The 19,127-nt window shown below is 43.3% G+C and overlaps 2 protein-coding genes across 2 annotated transcripts in view; both read left to right on the top strand.

Moving 5' to 3' along the window:
• Nucleotides 1–5,988: 5,988 nt before the first annotated feature.
• The window catches only part of LOC128343907 (uncharacterized), a 37,361-nt gene continuing 24,222 nt past the window's right edge, over nt 5,989–19,127 (top strand). The window contains exons 1-6 of the mRNA XM_053293337.1: nt 5,989–6,120; nt 10,340–11,200; nt 13,865–13,988; nt 15,548–15,802; nt 15,939–16,353; nt 17,012–17,325. Coding sequence (XP_053149312.1) covers nt 10,457–11,200; nt 13,865–13,988; nt 15,548–15,802; nt 15,939–16,353; nt 17,012–17,325 — 1,852 coding nt within the window. The 5' untranslated portion in view covers nt 5,989–6,120; nt 10,340–10,456. The remainder of the gene's footprint in view (nt 6,121–10,339; nt 11,201–13,864; nt 13,989–15,547; nt 15,803–15,938; nt 16,354–17,011; nt 17,326–19,127) is intronic.
• Nucleotides 16,373–17,658, top strand: LOC128347543 (zinc finger protein 22-like). Its single transcript, XM_053302481.1, has one exon. The coding sequence runs from the start codon at nt 16,467–16,469 to the stop codon at nt 17,427–17,429; it is 963 nt and encodes a 320-aa protein (XP_053158456.1). The 5' UTR covers nt 16,373–16,466; the 3' UTR covers nt 17,430–17,658.

The following is a 19,127-nucleotide window of genomic DNA, read 5'->3' as shown; positions in this document are numbered from 1 at the left end:
CCTTGTAAGGGGTCCTCCTTCCCACCTCATTCTCCATTTGCAATATTCTTGTCGATTTCCCTCTCTTGGGAAAAGTGCACTTCTTTTTTGTACAAGCTTTCACAGATGTCTGAATAATGCCTGTGACGATCCCTGCGGAGTGCCATGTGCTTCCACCAAGTTTTTAAAAACTTTAAAAACCTTTTAAGTGTTAATTTGGCAGGTCATAAATACTGGGAAGCAATTGCCCAAGAGTCCTTCATGAGGTATTTATATCCAGAGATCAGATTGAAAGGTAGGTCATCAATGCCACAAAAACCTCGGACAATATATCCAAAGAAAAACTGAAAAAGGCAGAGGCTGAAAAAGTGAGAAAATCTCTGATGACCATGAAGTGCTCCTTGTATTTTCTGTTTATGAATGTGTGTGTGTGTGTGTGTGTGTGTGTGTGTGTGTGTGTGTGTGTGTGATAAAGGATGATTTACAGTTGTGTTAACACTAACCAAAAAAAAAAAAAAAACTTTTAAAAGCAAGATTAAAACTCCCCTTCAAAAAAATCTTTCTGCAGGTAAATAACACAGTGAGGCTGTTCACACATGCAGCCAAGAGTGGGCTAAGGCAGCCCAGCTGGTTCTTGGCTGCGTGTGTGAACCTGCGGGAGCTGACCGGGTGCCAATGGTGCCATTTACAGCGGTAAACCCACCTGCGGAGCCCGCTACTCAAACAAGGTTAAGTAGCTTCGCTTAAGCCCCTTAGCCTTGTTTTTTTTATTGTATGCAACACTGGCTTCTTTTAGCTGGCACTCTTGGGATCACCACTGTGCACTCGTGTAGTGCATTATGGGATCCCGGCCTTGACCCTCTGTGCTGCTTGGGGCAGCGGAGGATCGTATGGATGTGCGGTGCCCAGCAACGGAGAAGCAGTCATCTGCTGGGAAGGTAGGTTTAAGCAGTCTTCCCCGTCACCCACCCTCCAGCCCTTCTTACTGATCGTGTAAAAGGGCTCAGTGGCTGACATCCAGGCTCATGAAGCATTTGCACATCCAACTGGGGGTTGGTTCAAACGAACACGGCCTTGCAAACATAATAACATCGGGGCCATGTCAAGAGCACGCCTGCCTTGATATCTCTGGCAGATACGCCAGTGCACTTTTGGTGCGTCCTTTAATTGCACGAGAGGGGCGTTCATCTGGATTTTGGAGCACATGCAGCAGGGCAATTCAGACAACATAAGAGCAGCCCTGCTGGATCAGGCCCAAGGCCCATCTAGCCCAGCATCCCATTTTTCACAGTGGCCCTCCAGATGCCACTGGAAGCCACAGGCAGGAGTTGAGGGTGTGCCCTCTCCCCTGCTGTTACTCCCCTTCAACTGAGAGAGACAAACGCCTCTCTCATGCAATTAAAGGATGTGCCAGGAGTGCATTGGTATGTCTGCTGGTGATATCAGGGCAGACAGATCACATAGCTGCATGAAGTCCCGAGGATGCTTGAAACCGCAATGACTGTGCAAACGTCGTGCACCTTGTTGCACCAACATGTTTGCACTGGTGCAACATGCATCTGAAAGGCAAGCTCCAGACTGAGGGCAACTAGCTAGCACAACAGCATGGCACTAGTGCAAAACATTTGTGCAAGCGCCCCACCTGGATATCAGCCAGTGACTCTCTTGCATTTTGCATATCAAGTAAACCAAGAGGAGGTAAGACAGGGCCAGTGAAGCAATTTCCTCCTGGTTAAACCAGAGGCTTCGTTCTGACAAACGGCAGATTTTTTTTTTGATTTTTTTTTTTTACATTTATATCCTGCTCTTCCTCCAAGGAGCCCAGAGCGGTGTACTACATACTTGAGTTTCTCCTCACAACAACCCTGTGAAGTAGGTTAGGCTGAGAGAAGTGACTGGCCCAGAGTCACCCAGCAAGTCTCATGGCTGAATGGGGATTTGAACTCAGGTCTCCCCGGTCCTAGTCCAGCACTCTAACCACTACACCACACTGGCTCTCCAGATAAGGCAGTCAATGGGTTTCTGGGTGGAGACTGCAGGTGGGGGCTAAAGTGACAATGTTCTTCCATACAAAAATACTCCCTCCACACAGAAAACTAGCATGTGAAGAAAATGGGTGCTTTCTTCCTGACGGCTAGTTTTCTGAGTGAAGAGAGTGCTTTTATATGGAGGAGCATTCAGTATTGGGAATCCCCACCTGCAGTCTCCGGTGTTACAGTCCAGACACAGGTTTCTCCCCTCATCTGCGGTGTGTAAGAACTGCATGTGAGTTCACTGTTCTAAGGGCTTCCCCGCTCTTTGCCAGTAATGCTTAATTTATTTATTTTTAAATTTATTGTTAAATTTATATACCGCCTTTCATTAAAAAAACAATCCCAAGGCGGTTAATATTGATGGTACCCCTCCTCCAGTATTTATAACGTTGCAGTATTTTGTTTGATTCTTATCTCTCTGTTCTCATACTCATTATGCAGCTAAAACCTTCCAGGATTTCTTATTCAGTATTAGTAAGATTTATTTTTTACTGTTGATATTGCAGAATCACTGGCATGAGTTCTTGCTGGTTCAGGTCTGCTTCACATCGTCCCCCTCTCTGAAGGCCATTATGGCAGTGGATGATGGGAGTTGTAGTCCAAAAATAAATGGGGACCTTAGATTGGAAGCCCCTGGCAATAGGGTATTGTACTGACAATTTCAAAATTAAAAACTGAAGAGACAACGCTTCTGTTAAAACAACGCTTCTGTTAAAATTCTAGTTCTATACAGCTTCTAGTACAACATTTATTGAATATAAAACCCAAGTCCTGTTCACATGTTCTTTTCAGCACTCGTACTATGAGTGTATAGTGTATACAGGAAAAGATTGGTACTCAGGTACAATATCATGTTATGTAGAACGTGCAGTAATAAACTTCCTGTCTGCACCATGCATTTCAGAGGAACTGTGCCCAGGTTCGCTTTTCAAATGAATGCAGCTGCAGTCATTCACACAAAAACATGTATGAGTGTGCAGACATCTGAACACAGGTCTGAACAGCTCTACACACAAACCCTAAAACATCAAAACAGAATTGATTAAAGATAATTCCAATAAGCGTACTCTCAAATTCAAAATTTTATTACAACCATACAAACTGCAAAAGAGTCAAGTGAGGTGCTGAAAAACAATTCAGTGTTCCCTCTAACAGGGATCCCCAGATGTAGTTGACTACAACTCCCATAACCCCCAAGCAAAAGCCGTTGCAGCTGGGGATTCTGGGAGTTGTAGTTAACATCTGGGAATCCCTGTTCGAGAGAACACTGACCTGATTCCTCATTTGGGAGTTAAATTCTTACATCTTAATATTTCTCATGATCAAGCAAAACATAGTAACTTAGGTAAGGAGCATTCCAGGCCTTCTGTTAATAGAAAACTAGAGCCTTCCATTGTCCTTCCTTTTGACCTATTGTTACTCCAACTCAGATATATAATGGTCATTAACCATTGTGGTCAGGGATGATGGGAGTTGTAGTCCAACAATTGCTGGAGACTCAAGTTTAAGAGCTCCTGAATTAATCTCTTTCATGTATATATAAATTCCTTCACTAATCATTATATTTGAGGAAGGAGAACAGCTAGATAGCTAACTACATTAGAAAAAACATCCTGCAAAACACAAGTATAACGTTTCAGGTGAAAAGGTTCCAGGTAATAAGGCGATCCTTTCCTAGGCCAGAGCTGAATCAAATGATTAGGAATTATTTTATTTGTAATATTCATGACACTGGTATCTACCCAAACTCTTTTTTCATCTGCTTTTGGAAAACTTGTAAAAACTAATCTCATTTGTGTTGCATTTTCCTCTTGAATCCTGATTTCTGTTACTGCTTTGTGTTTATGAACTTGCCTTCTGACACTTCTTCTGATTCTCCCACCCTACTCCCTGATATGTTTACGTTTAGATTGTAAGCCTTAGGGCAGGGTCCTGTCATTTTAAACTTTTGTAGTATTTTGGGAAGTTTGTAAATAAATGATAAGAATGCAATGGGAAAAGGAGGAATTATTCAGATTAAATTTCTGTGTACAACTAAGAATGGCTGTAAAATAGCACCACACACATTAATAAATGTATGTTGGAGATCACAAGAATGTGCCTTCTGATCAGAAGTGTAAAATTATAGAACAACTTTATTTGAGGAAAGGGTCAATCAGAAATAGGGTATATTCTAGCATCTCAGACTGTAAATCTGTGCACACTTACTTGAGAGACAGAAATCATAGGTAGCCGGGTTGGTCCATAAGGAAATATCCAAAAGTTACAGTCTCATAATGTGTTTATTTGAATCAACCAAAATGTCACAAAGTCATGACATGGTTTTTGAAATGTCCCAGATTCCTTTTTCAGCCTAAATTAGCAAAACGGGTTATGGGGGAGAGAGCTGGGTCAATCCTGCAGTTTATCACAAGATGGAGTAAAGGAGATTTTACACAGACATAACTGGATTAGCTTGAAAGATTCAATAGGTGGCAGAAAGGATTAGGAGGCAATCCTGCTATTTATTTATTACATTTATGAACTGCCTAACACCTGAATCTCAAGGCAGTGTACATTATTTTAAACAAATAAAACTCAATAAAAACAAAACAATTTCAAAATCATAACATTAAAAAAACAGTTTTAACAAAAGCATTTTTAAAAAATAGTTTAGAAAAAGGCCAGAGAAAACAGGTGTGTCTTAAGTGATTTTTTGAATGCAGCCAGAGATGGAGAAGCTCTTATTTTGACAGGGAGCACATCCCAAAGCCCTGAGGCAGCCACATACTGGCCTGGCCCCAAGTCACAAACCAGCTGATGGCAGTGTAACCAAACCTCCCCATGAGATCTCAGTAAGCAGCAGGTTCAGGACAAAGGAGGCACTCTTAAATACCCTGGACCCAAGCCGTTAAGGGCTTTGTAGGTGTAAGTGGCGCAGCAGGGAAATGCTTGACTAAATGCTTGACTAAATCAAATGAATGAATGAATAAACTAAACTAAAATAAAATAAAAATCAGGTGGTTGCTGGTTCGAATCCCTGCCAATATAGGACAGCAGCGATATAGGAAGATGCTGAAAGGCATCCTCTCATACTGCATGGGAGGAGGCAATGGTCAACCCCTCCGGTATTCTATCAAAAGAAAACCACAGGGCTCTGTGGGCGCCAGGAGTCGAAATCGACTCAACAGCACACTTTACCTTTAGCTAATAACCAGCACTTTGTATTTTGCTTGGAAACATAGCAGCAGCAGCGTTGCATGGTTTCAGGCAGAGAACTCTCGCACCCTGAACCACCCAGACCTGGAAATGCCAGAAAATGAACCTGAGACCTTCTGCTTGCAAAATACCCACTCTGACACTGAGCTATGGTTTCTTCTCAAGCACAATCTTACTAAAGTAAAGTAAAGCGTGCATTCAAGTCAGTGTCAACTCCTGGTGACCACAGAGCCGTGTGGTTGTCTTTGGTAGAATACAGGAGGGGTTCACCATTGCCTCCTCCCGTGCATTATGAGATGATGCCTTTCAGCATCTTCCTATATCGCTGCTGCCCAATATAGGTGTTTCCCATGGTCTGGGAAACACACCAGCGGGGATTCAAGCCAGCAACCTCTGGCTTGCTAGTCAAGTCATTTCCTGCTGCGCCATTAGGTGGCTACGATCTTTTTGATTGATTGATTGATTGATTAAGTGTCATCAAGTCGGTGTCGACTCTTAGCAACCACATAGATAGCTTCTCTCCAAGACGAACTTCCTACCCAACTTGAAAACCCTTTTAGCAGAGTTCCCAGCGCACAAGATACGGCTTCTGCAGCCTGGTTAGAAACCTGACACTTTCCTTCAACAGAGACACAATAAGCAAAGCTTTGCTTCATGGAAAGGAAGACGTCTCTGTCTGGATTCTTCCTTGCCCAGCTGGTGGGTAGTAAACCCTCCCCTCTCCTCCATGGTTAAAGGGTTAAGCCTACCGAGTTGGGCTTCGTAGAAAAGCGGAAACAAGGATGTGAGGACGGAGTGTGTGTAACGTCATGAAGGCTCTTTTCCTGTTAGAGGAGGGACTTGGTTTTGAATTTCTCTGCAGCTGGAGAAAGGGGAGGAGGAGGAGGAAAAGAAGGAGAAGCTGGACTAGGTAGGTGAGTATGGAGGGGCACCCCCCCAAGGTTTGGGGAAGCAGCAGGAAAGTGTAGAGATAAACACAGCCAGAGAGAAAGACCCCCGCGCCCCCTATGATGACAGCAAGGGGTGTCTGTTGCTGGATCAGGCAGGGTCTGCTCCCCCACCACACACAGCTCTTTCCAGATTTTTGGAAGGAGCAAAGATCTTTTACAAGTGTCCTTTCCTCTCTTTCTCTGTGGGCACCGCTGCAAAAAAATAAAACAAAAATCCTAGGTAGCTGGGTACTTAGCAATCCAAAGGCAGAGCACAGCTGACCTCATGGAGACCAGGACCCTCTAAAAGCTGATGAGCTCTCTTCACTTCTTGCCCTGAGTTCACCCTTTTGCAATGGTGGGTTGAAAGAAAATGGATTGTCTTTCTTTGCCCATAGCACTTGACAGACGGGACGTTTGGGGCTCACTAGATGCGGTTTTGAATAACTGTTTACTTGCGCTGAAAACAAAATTGTTGCTCCAGTCATTTATTTGATTGATTGATTTCTATACCACCCTTCCAAAAATGGCTCAGGGCGGTTTACGCAGAGAAATAACAAATACATATCATGGATCCCTGTCCCCAAAGAGCTGACAATCTAAAAAGAAACATAAGATAGACACCAGCAACAGTCACTGGAGGTACTGTGCTGGGGGTGGATAGGGCCAGTTACTCTCCCCCTGCTAAATAAAGAGAATCACCACATTAAAAGATGCCTCTTTGCCAAGTTAGCAGGGGTTCACATTAATAGTCCACTGGTTGTCCAGGAAGCTCAGATCAGGGCAAGTGGCTTACTCCCTTTTATCACCACAGACTTGTGAGACAGGTTAGAATGAGAAATGCAATCAATAAGCTTCATCATGGCATGCATGGGGATTTGGATCCAGGTTTCTGTGGTTAGTCCAACATTCTAACCCACTGCACCATACTGGCTGTCCATAAAAAGCAGCAGTGATATCCAAAGGTATACTGACTTTGAACATGGAGGTTCCATATAACTACCCTGAAGAGACAACAGTAAGACGGGACGGGTATGGGATAGGTTAAGGTTAGTTGTTTTTAAGTGCCCACGCTTATCAGTGCAGGCATTATTGAACTAAATGGACCTGAGGTGGGGTGTGACTAACTATAGGGTAGCTTCATATGTTTTGCCCACCTGACAAGAACATAGGAAGCTGCTGTATACTGAGTCAGACCATTGGTCGATCTAGCTCAATATTGTCTACACAGACTGGCAGCAGCTTCTCCAAGGTTACAAGCTGGAGTCTCTCTCAGCCTTATCTTGGAGATGCCGGCGGGGGGGGGGGGGGGGACGACTTGGAATTTTCTGCATGCAAGCAGGCAGGTGCTCTTCCCAGAGTGGCCCCATCCCCTGAAGGGGGTATCTTACAGTGCTCACACATGTAGTCTCCCATTCAAATGCAAACCAGGCTGTGTTCCCTCTAAGACATGCACATGCTCACATATTTTGTGATGTCCACTCAGTTAATTTTAGTTCCTGCTCAAGTTGAATCTGGAAGGCCCCATCCTGAATGCAAGTGTGCACACACTGCCTTGATACTTCCACTCAGAACAAAACTCATTCCACACACAGATGAAAAAGATTAGAGGGAACACTGAAACCAGGGTGGACCCTGCTTAGCAACAGGGGACAATTCATGCTTGCTACCACAAGACCAGTCCCCCACTTGGGACAGGGCCTTCTTGGTCATTGCCCCCAGGCTTTGGAACGCTCTTCCCATAAGCACCTGCTCTTTGATTTCCCTCATTGCCTTTAAGAGGCAGGTAAAGACCTGCACGGGAGATGGCAATGGGAAACCCCTCCTGTATTCTACCAAAGAAACCACATGGCTCTGTTATCACCAGGAGTCCACCCCCACTCGAATTGGCTAGTGGACTGTGCTGACACTTAATTCCCCCCACCCACCCAACTGAGAGCAAATTAGCACAGCATGCTGCTAATTGCTATTTGTTGTGCTGTTGTGGGGAGTCCTGCACTATTTGTGCCCAGTAGCAATGCATGGACTGAAGGAGGAACGGAGCAAAAATAGGTAGGTAAATATCACACGGTGAGTCTATGTTCAGGGAACAGTGTGCCTCCCTCTTTTATGTTTAAGTGGGCCTCAAGATGAATAAGCTTGGGAAAAAGTATTTTAAGGAAATAGTATTTTCCCTTTATTTGTTTATTTTGCAGTTGGTGGTGCTTATGTGTGCTGTGTTTTATTGGTTTTGTGTTTCATTTTTTAATGATTTTATTGTTTGTGACAATAATGATGTGTTGTGAACTGTCTTGGGATTTTTTTTTTAAATGAAAGCCAGTATGTAAATTTAACAATGAATGAATGAATACATGAATGAAATGAATCTCAGTTGCAGGACCTTGGACAGCTCCAATTTAGCAACTTGCTCAAATGAGAGCCCTCTTCAGATATTGTTTTTCATGGGGAGAGCCGAGGCATGAGGGGAGGACAGGCATCTACAAATCTGCTTGCCAGTGGCAAGTGCCTCTGGCAAACTCTGGCAAACACCCAGCATCATTTAATAATAATAATAATAATAATAATAATAATAATAATAATAAATAAATAATGACAAGGTAGCAGGGATGATACACTGGAACATCTGCAAAAAATACAAGCTACCTGTAGCCAAGAATTGGTGGGACCATAACATTGAACAAGCTGAAGAAAATGAAGATGTAAAAATATTATGGGACTTCCGACTACAAACAGACAAACATCTGCCACACAATACACCAGATATCACTGTAGTCGAGAAGAAAGAAAAACAAGTGAAAATAATCGACATAGCAATACCAGGGGATAGCAGAATAGAAGAAAAATAAATAGAAAAAAAATCACCAAATACAAAGATCTACAAATTGAAATTGAAAGGCTGTGGCAGAAAAAGACCCAAATAATCCCAGTGGTTATTGGCGCCCTGGGTGCAGTTCCAAAAGACCTTGAAGAGCACCTCAACACCATAGGGGCCACAGAAATCACCACCAGCCAATTACAAAAGGCAACTTTATTGGGAACAGCCTATATTCTGCGACGATATCTATAACAACAGCAACAACACTGACCATAAAATTCAGCCATCCCAGGTCCTTGGGAAGGACTCGATGCCTGGATGGAACAGGCCAGTCAATGGCACCTGTCTGACTGTGTAAAATAAATAATAATTAAAAATAATAATAATTAGTAAATCTTTGTTAGCTGCCCCATAACAAATTGTTCTCTGGTTGGCTCAAATGCAGCATTAAAAAAATCCAGTAAAAACACAGAAAACACAACAAAGAAATCACAACACACACACACACACACACACACACACAAAATACAATGCAAAACATTTTTAGAAATTTAAAAATCAATTTTATTGATTGATTGATTTGATTTGATTTCTATACCGCCCTTCCAAAAATGGCTCAGGGCGGTTTACACAGAGAAATAATAAATAAATAAGATGGATCCCTGTCCCCAGAAGGCTCACAATCTAAAAAGAAACACAAGATAGACACCAGCAACAGTCACTGGAGGTACTGTGCGCGGGGTGGATAGGGCCAGTTGCTCTCCCCTGCTAAATAAAGTGAACCACCATGATCACTAACCACGCACTCAGGCTTCTGCACTTGGGTTCAAGGGTCCCGCATCACCTGGAGGAACCTTTCCTGTGTTCAGCACTGCCTTTTGCAGTCAAGTGGCAAACATGTAGAGACTCAAGGGTCATGGCCTGCAAATGTATTGGTGCATAAGATGTGACCAGCTGGTGTGTCCCTGCTACCTCTCTCATGCATTAGCTCTCCCTGAAAGGAATAACATCTGAAGAGAACACAAACAGTAAGGCCCATGGGCTCTACTGGTCTGAGTCCCCTGGTGCCTTACTCTGCCGCAGGTTTAGGATCAAAGTGGAGCTTCCATGTTCAGACACAGCTATCTCAGAATGCAGGTTACAGGAGGCCTTTTGTTTTTCTGCCCTGCTCGTGAGCTTCCAGAAGGCATCTGGCCAGCCATGGTGGGAAACAGATTGCTAGACTAGATGGACCTTTGGTCTGATCCAGCAAAGCTCTGATGTTCTAAATAATTTACTTTTAAAAAATCCCTGGTGAGAAATTTATCAGTGTTTCCCCTAGATAGCTGACTATGGAAGATGCTGATGTGTTCGTTCTGTTTCCTGTTTTACATTTCTCTTCCCAGGAAGAAGCCCACCACTACAGTCTAAAATACAGGGAGCATTCAGTATATTCCCGACTCCCCTGCCTTTTTAGAGTTTTTGATCTTTGGGGGAAATCGTGACTGTGGGATAAGGCAGGAATGAAAATGGAGGAGCAAGCCTCAGGAGGCCCCACAGCAGCGGAAAGGCCCCAGAGATCAGGGAAAGCCCCTTGTGTGGCCCAGGCCGAGAGTATTAGGGAAAGCCTGCAAAATGTGCCAGCACAACAGAAAGTCAAACAGGAGCCAGGCGAGGGTCTTCTTCACCACTGGGAAGCCCAGTGGCAGGATTTCCTGAAGACAGTGGAGTCCCCTCATCCAGGATGGGGGGTGCCACCATTGCAAGAGGAGATCACACCATGGGATGACACTAAGGCTTTCTTGGCCTCCTTCGAGCAAGTGGCCGAAGCCTGCCGGTGGCCCAAGGAAGAGTGGGTGACCCGACTCCAGCCAGCCCTCAGCGGAGAAGCCGAGGAGGCTTTCAGCAGGCTGGATGCCAGAGACAGAGAGGATTATGGGAAGGTGAAGGCAGCCATCTTGCGAGGGGACGCCCTTGGCAGGGAGAAGCAGCGCCAACACTTCAGGTGCTTTTGCTACCAGGAGGCTGAGGGGCCGAGAGGGACTTATAGCCGCCTCCAGGAACTTTGCCACGAATGGCTGAAAGTTGAAAAGCACACGAAGGAGCAGATCCTGGAGTTGCTGATCCTGGAGCAGTTCCTGAGCATCCTGCCACTGGAGATCCAGAGCTGGGTCCGGGACGTTGGCCCAGAGACCTGCTCCCAGGCGGTGGCCTTAGCTGAGGATTTCCTGCAGATGCAACGAGAAGCCGAGAGTCAGGAAAGCCAGGTGAGACCATTTTGTGAGGCTAGCCCTGTGACACCCAAATAGGATTCTCTGTCCCTCTCTGGGTCCATCTTGGAGCATCCTTGGAAAGCGATGCTCCAAGCTGGGCTAGGTCTCTTTGGGGCACCAGGAAAGAGTCTGTTGCCCACCTCTCAAGTATGGTTTACCAAGGTTGTTAACTCTGTCCTTGTGTCAGATGCACCCAGTTCATGCTGCCGATGAGTGCATCATCATGCATCTGATGAAAGAGGCCTCTGGTTGTGTTTGCTCATTTCACAATACATGAATGAACCTTACAGGTGCCATGGATCTCTCTTTCCATTGAGATGCAATATGAAGGAGGGCTTCTGGTGGGCCTCCAAGCGAGGTCATGTCTCGCTGTGTTCTAGTGTCTCGCTGTGTCCTCTCATCACTCAGAAAAATCTGAGTGCATCACAGCAAGTGGTTCTTAAATAGGATTTGAATCTATTGCCAGAGATATGGATTTTCAGAAAATCTTGAATTCAGAAATGTTTTGGAAGGTTTTACTGCTCATATTTCTCTCAGGCCAAGTTGAAGACAGATCATCCTGGAGAGAATCTAGCTATGCAGTCGCTAAGAGTCGACACCGACTTGATGGCACTTAATCAATTAATTTCTCTCATTTGCACAAAACGTGCATATATTTTATCAGAAAATTTTATTGTGCAGATTTCCCTGATGCCGTAAGGAGACTGTAATCCAATTTGCCATGTTTTTTTGCAGGATGTTGTTGGCAGGATGCCTCTGAGTACCAGCTGCAGGGGAGTAACAGCAGGAGAGAGGGCTGCCTGTGGCTTCCAGCGGCATCTGGTGGGCCACTGTGCGAAACAGGATGCTGGACTAGATGGGCCTTGGGCCTGATCCAGCAGGGCTGTTCTTATGTTTGACTTATATATTTAGGGTTTGTTGTTTAAAAACACCATCACTCACCACATTATCTTCCTGTCTACAAATCAATAAAACATATATGTACTCTCTCTCACAGACTTCCTAGGGATAATCACCTGGAAAACATTAATTACAACTTTGAAATTGTCACTAATGAAATAATGCATTTTAGAAACTGAAATTTTCCATGGAAAAATAAAGTAGAGGGGAAATTTCTAGAAAACTTTTAACCCCACATCTCTTCCTGTTCTCCCCACTACCACCACTACATTTTGGACTGTCTGCTGCACCATAAACCCAACAGCTTGGGGGGAAAAACAGGGGAAAGGGCCTAGCCAAGGTATGCTTCTGCACAGCAAAATGGCAGGTTATTTCGTGCAGGCTAAGTGGATAGAGCTGAGTCTTACTAGGGCACTCCCATAAGAACTTAAGAAGAGTCATGCTGGATCAGGCCCATGGCTTAACTAGTCCAGCATTTTGTTTCCCACAGTGACCCACCAGTTGTGTGGTAGCAAACATGAATTTTCTGCTTTGCTAAGCAGGGTCCACCCTGGTTTGCATTTGAATGGGAGACCACATGTGAGCACTGTAAGATATTCCCCTCAGGGTCTGGGAATAACACCTGTATACTTATATGCTGAAGGTTCTGAGTTCCCTGCCTGGTATCTCCAGATAGTGCTGAATGATAGGGCCGGCTGTAACCCTGGAGAAGCCGGTGCTGCCAGTCTGTATAGATACTGATCTAAATGGACCAATGATCTTACTTGGTAGAAAGCAGCTTCCTATGTTCCTAAGAGGGGAAAGCATGCCCTCTCTCCTGCTGTTGCTCCTCTGCATCTGGTATACAGAGGCATCCTACCTCTGTACCTGGAGGTAGCCTGTAGCCATCAAGTCTGCCCTCCATGAATGTGTCTAAGCCCCTTCTAAAACTATTGAAGCTGGTGGCCATCACTACATCCTGTGGCAGAGAATTCCATAGATTAATTTTTATTATTTAAGACACACTTTTTTTAGCCAGACTTTTAATAATCTCTGAATGTTTTACATTTTTAATTGCTGTTTAAATGTTTTAAAATTTTGGTAATCTTTGAATGTTTTAAATGATAATTGTTTAATAGTTGCTTTTATTCTGTTTTTATTGTGTTTATTTTTGTAAACTGCCTAGAGCCTTTGGAGTCAGGCGGCACATAAATCAAATAAATAAATATTATTTATTTATTTAATTTATATGCCACCTGACTCCAAAGGCTCTAGGCCAGGGTTTCTTAACCTTGGGCCCCCAGATGCTGTTGGACTACAACTCCCATCATCCTCAGCCACAAAGGCCATGTCTGGGGATGATGGGAGTTGTAGTCCAACAACATCTGAGGGCCCAAGGTTAAGCAACCCTGCTCTAGGCAGTTCACAAAAATAAACACAATAAAAAACATTCAGAGCTTGCACTGAACGATAATAATTATGTACGGTGTGAAAAAGTACTTCCTTTTGTCGGTCCTAAATTTCCTGGCCATCAGTTTCATGGGATGACCCCTTGTTGTAGTGTTGTGAGGGAGGGAGAAAAGCTTATCTCCCCACCATGCATAATTTTATCAACTTCTATCAGGTCTCCCCTTTAGTCATCTTTTGTTCTAAACTAAAAGAGTGGTATCTGGCGATGCAATATTAACTAGGTCCTGATTGTGTGTGAGGGAGATTCAAGCCCTTGCAGCTTGCATTCCAGTTGCTTTAACCTGATAAGGATCCCCTCTGCTGTTTCAGGTGGCATTTGAGGAAGAGGCTGTGAGTTTTTCCAAGACAAGCGGCGCCCCGTCTGATGCTGAACAGAGGCAGCTGTGCATGAAGGCCAAGCAGGAAGATGATGGTGGGAATATCAGACTAGCAGGTAAGCTACAGATGGTTGGTTCCAGGAGAACTTTCTCAGATAATTCCAGAGCTGAGAGGCAATGACCAAGAGGGTCTCATCATTCAATAGCTACTGTCTAAAAGCCAGGCAAATAAAAACATCTTTGCCTGGCACCCAAAAGGCATGACAATTTGTGCCAAATGAAGACGTTTTTATTTGCCTGGGCTTTTAGTTAGCTGCTGCTTGGGTTTTTTGGACCTGTTCAGTAAGGTCTTATGTTGTGTTTTGTTTTTTAACGAATATTTTTTATTAAAAAAACTTTTAGTTTTTTACAAGTATGTAAACAGCAAATAAAGAAAATATCAATAGATCAACAATACAACAAACTTACAAACATCCTGCCTGAGACATTTATTTTGATTGTAGAGAAGTTGAAACTTGTCAAGAAGAAGAAAATGTGGGATGGGGGTAGAATGGGAGGGTTGTAAGATCAGTTTTTAATTTTGCCCCCTATGATGAATTAAGTACATCACTTGTATATTATTGTTTCATTGCATATTTCTGTGTTGTCCTTTGTTGTTGTTGTTGTTGTTGTTGTGTGCTGCCCTGGGAGAATTTTCTGAAGGGTTAGATATTTCCTAAATGAAATGAATGAATAAATAAATAAATGTTAGTGCTTGTGAGTTTTCCCTAAACTGAAATATTTTTAGGAAGGTTAGGGAATCATTAAATATATTTAATGTGATTTAAATGTTAAACTGAAACAAATTTAAAGCTTTATGTGGAAAGAAATTATCTTTATTGGAATACTTAATCAATCAATAAAACACAAATGTAGTCTCTCACATTCTTCCTAGGGATAATCACCTGAAAAACATTAATGACAACTTTGGAATGGCCAGACTTGCCTCATATTGCATTGGCATCCATTCATTGTTACTAATGAATTTTATGAAACAATGAATTTTTAGAAATGGAAAAGTTTCCACAGGAAAAACAAAATATAGGGGGGAAATTTCCCCTGGAAAATGCTGAGGCCCACATCTCTGCACATGGATTCTAATCCCCACTCAGCCATGAAGCTCACTGGGTAATTTTGGGCTAGTCATCATCATTCAGCCTAACCTGACTCACAGGGTTGTTGTGAGGTTAAAAGGGAAAGGGAGGCTGCTACCCTGAGCTACTTAGCAGAAGGGTGGGATAGAAATATAATAGTGTTACAAATAATTTCTAAAAATTCTGTAGCCTAATTAATTGGGGCACCTTTTTAGTTGATCAAAATGGGCTCTTTGCTTTTGATTTTGTTTCCCCCCACATTGTTAACTACAATTAGTTAACTACAATTAGTTAATGATTAATTAAAGAAGGAGATTACAATGTTATCATATTTATTTTTCACAGGTGATGAGTCATGTATTTCCTAACAAGGGGTCATAAATAGATAACTGGGTTTGGTTTTTTTGTACTTAGCCCATAGGCTATCTTGAATTTTTAACTGAGAATAATTCTCTTAAAATTTAGTACACTTTTAAAATCTGTTAAGCTAACCACTCAGCTGACTAAGCAGAGCTGCCCTACTTTTCTCATTTCTCTGGCAGGTAAAAGGTGGATGAGCACACAGGAAGCACACAGGATGAGCACAGCAGAAGCTTCCGAGCAGGTGGAACCTTGTGGATCCTCGGTACGGAGAATGGAAGAGAATGCTTCCTCTTGTAGTGAGCAGGAAAATGCCTCTGAAAGTCAAGAATGGCAGAATGAACTCCACCCAACAGAGCGAGAGGATGGATCTGTTTCTTGTGGAGGTGCTTTCAAGGACTCCAGTGAAACCTCAGACCAGCAAGGAGTCTGCACTGGTAAGAGGCAAAACACATATGGTGCTTGTGGGAAAAGCTGTAGTCAGAGTCCAGGCCTCATTATTAATGAGAGAGCCCACTTGGGAGGAACACCACAGAACAAATGCTTGATTTGCGGGAAATCTTTCCTTTATAGCTCAGACCTCATCATTCATCATGGAATCCACACAGGTGAGAGGCCGTATGAATGTCCTGATTGTGGCAAAAGATTCAGTCGTGGTTCTGACCGTAATCGTCATCAGAGGATCCATACACAAGAAAAATTATACAAATGTCTGGTCTGTGGGAAGTGCTTCCTTTATAGCTCGGACCTCATCATTCATCAGAGAATCCACACTGGAGAAAGACCCTATGAGTGCTTGGACTGTGGGAAAAGATTCAGTTGCAGTTCGGATCGGAATCGTCATCAGAGAATCCACACTGGGGAGAAACCCTACGTGTGCTTGGACTGTGGGAAAAGGTTCAGTCAGAAAGTGCACCTTAATAGGCATCGTAGAATCCATATGGGGGAAAAGTCATATACGTGTTCAGAATATGGGGAAAGTTTCAGTGTGAGCTAAACCTCTTGTATGTGACAAACTTACTCTCTCTCTCTCTTTTTAAAGGAGTCCTTCTGTTCCAAATATCTGTGTTAATTTTATTGGGTATATTCTAGTTTGATTATATGATTTACCTTGGCAAAAGTAATTATGATTTTACATGTTCATATCCCCCATTCAGCTGTCTCCTCCTCTGTCAAGTTTTTCATTTTCAGTTTAATTGGACTTGGTTTCCTGGTCTTGAGTTTCATATTTGTCTCATCCAGAGAATGAGTTGTGTTTGGGATTCTCTTGTTCTTCCAACAGGTAAAGGGTGGTTGATCATAAATGAGGGGAAGAGAAATGCACCAGAAGAGTCAGAGCGAGTGGGATCAGGCTGGAAGTCAAAGAGAGGAATGGAAGAGGATGTTTTCCAGTTTTATAAGCAGAAAAATGCTTCAGAGGATCCTAGCAGAGCTGTGAGGAAGCAGGAAATTTACCAAATGGAAAGAGTGGATGCCTCTCTTCTGTGTGGGAGTGGTTACAAGGACTTCAGGGATACTGCAGTCCAGCAAAGAATCCACCCTGGCAAGAGGCAAAACATCAGCCATTCTTATGGGAAAACCAAGAGACCTCTCAGAAGAGGAAAATCACAGATGTGTTTAATCAGCCGAAGAAGCTTCTTGCACAGCTCAGATCTCCTCACTCATCAGAGAATTCATGTTGATGAGAGAATGTATGAATGCCTGGACTGTGGGAAAGAATTCAGCCGGAAATTTAACCTCCAACGGCATCAGAGAATCCACGCAGGCGAGAAACCATACTACTGCTTAGATTGTGGGAAAACCTTTGGGTGCAGTTGGCAACTTCGAGTTCATCGGAGAATCCACACAGGAGAGAAGCCATATAAGTGCACCTACTGTGGGAAAGAATTTGGGCGCAGTTCAAACCTTGCACGTCACCAGCTAATCCACACTAGAGAGAAACGATATGCATGCTCGGAATGTGGGAAAGGCTTCAGTCAAAAGTTTTACCTTAATAAGCATCGTAGAATCCATACATGCAAGATGCAAGTGAACACTCAATGGGTGGAGAAAGCTGCAGTGTGAGCACAGTGCCTTGGCACTGGGACAGGGAATATACCGATGAACAAATAATGCAGCAAATGTCTTTGACATGGTTCAGAATGTTGCTTCATAGGGAAAAGACGTGCTTGGAAGATGCTTCTTTTCTAAGGACCAATTGGAGATTCTCATTCTCTCTCTCTCTCGCTCTCTTTTGTAGTTTCTAGTCCCCAAAAGCTTCTGCTGCAATAAATCAGTTTGTCTCTAAGGTGCCATGAAACTCTTTGTTGGTTTTGCTGCAACAGAGTAACATAATTGTGACCACTCTGGGAGTTCATTTGCACTGTTAGACTTTGGCAGTTATATAATGTGAAAATATAACATATGAAAGAACTGTTCATATAAATGTTGAGCATCTTGCTTGATGTCAAATCAGATTTACCAATTGGGGGAGGAAATTATTCCTGGACTTTTACAAAGACCATCCCAGAACTGGACCAAGGGAACCCACCTTTTTATTAGAGTTAGTTCTTTATCAGAGCTTCCTTTCTGGTTAGGTAAAGGTAAAGTGTGCCGTCAAGTCAATTTCGACTCCTAGCACCCACATATATGTCTCCTTTTGGACATGTGCCTGGCCAATTAGGTTATTCATCTTGGTGGTATTCAAAACTTTTCTTATCTATTCTGATATCAAAAGGAGGCATTTAGCTTTCCAGTACTTGGCAATCACTTTAGCTGTTTAGCAGCAGATTTCCAACAAATGCTGAACAGGTTTGGACAATATTAAGCCCTTATTGGGATTGAGCTGGTTTGGAATTAAGGTGGTCTTTCCGTCGTGAGAATGAATTGTCACCTTTGCTAAGCAGAGTTCACCTTGGTTTGCATTTGGACGGGTGATTACATGTGAGCACTGTCTGCTGTAAGATATTCCCCTTAGGGGGTGGAGCCAAAGTGCAGTAGAAAAGCATCTGCTTTGCATGCAAGAGAACCCAAGTTCAATCTCTGGCATTTCCAGGTAGGGCTGGAAAAGGCTCCTGTCTAAAATCTTGGAGAGCAGCTCCTATTCAGTGTAGATGTTACTGAGCCAGATGTATCAAGGACCTGACTCAGTATAAGGCCACTTCCTGTGTTCCTGTGTACCAGCAAACCCACCCACCATAGTTTATCATGCTCTATCATCTCCTGCACTTAGCTATCTCTTCTGTAATTTGAAACACCCTGGTAAGGTAAGACTTCTATGACTCTTGTTTCCTGAGGTTGTTTTTCTCAGTAGTGACAAACACTCTTTGGATTTCAGAAAACCCCACGTTCAGTGGTATCTCTAGTCAGGATCTCGGGTAGCAAAGCTAGGAATGGCCATTGCCTCCTTGAGACAAGCTGCTATTCCACAGAAGTGCCAATCCTGTGCTAGATGGACCAGTGGTTTTATGCTTTCCCTTCAATGTTCCCTCTAACAGGGGTTCCCAGATGTTGTTGACTACAACTCCCAGAATCCCCAGCTGCAATGGCTTTTGCTTGGATATTATGGGACTTGTGGTCAACAACATCTGGGAATCTCTGTTAGAGGGAACACTGTTTCACTTCCCTTAAATTGATTTGAAATGAGTTGCTAGTGTTGCTTTAATGCAGCCCCTTGTATACACATTGGCAGCAGGTTGCTACATGACTAAAGCTGTAGCATTCCATTCTTTCTGTATCCCATGAGCTGTAGTTTCACACAACAAAGATAAAACAACAATATAG

The sequence above is a fragment of the Hemicordylus capensis genome, chromosome 2 (genome assembly GCF_027244095.1).
Source record: "Hemicordylus capensis ecotype Gifberg chromosome 2, rHemCap1.1.pri, whole genome shotgun sequence".
In the NCBI taxonomy this organism is placed as follows: domain Eukaryota; kingdom Metazoa; phylum Chordata; class Lepidosauria; order Squamata; family Cordylidae; genus Hemicordylus; species Hemicordylus capensis.
The sequence above is the reverse complement of the archived record's forward strand: the minus strand, read 5'-3'. Positions and strand labels throughout refer to the sequence as shown.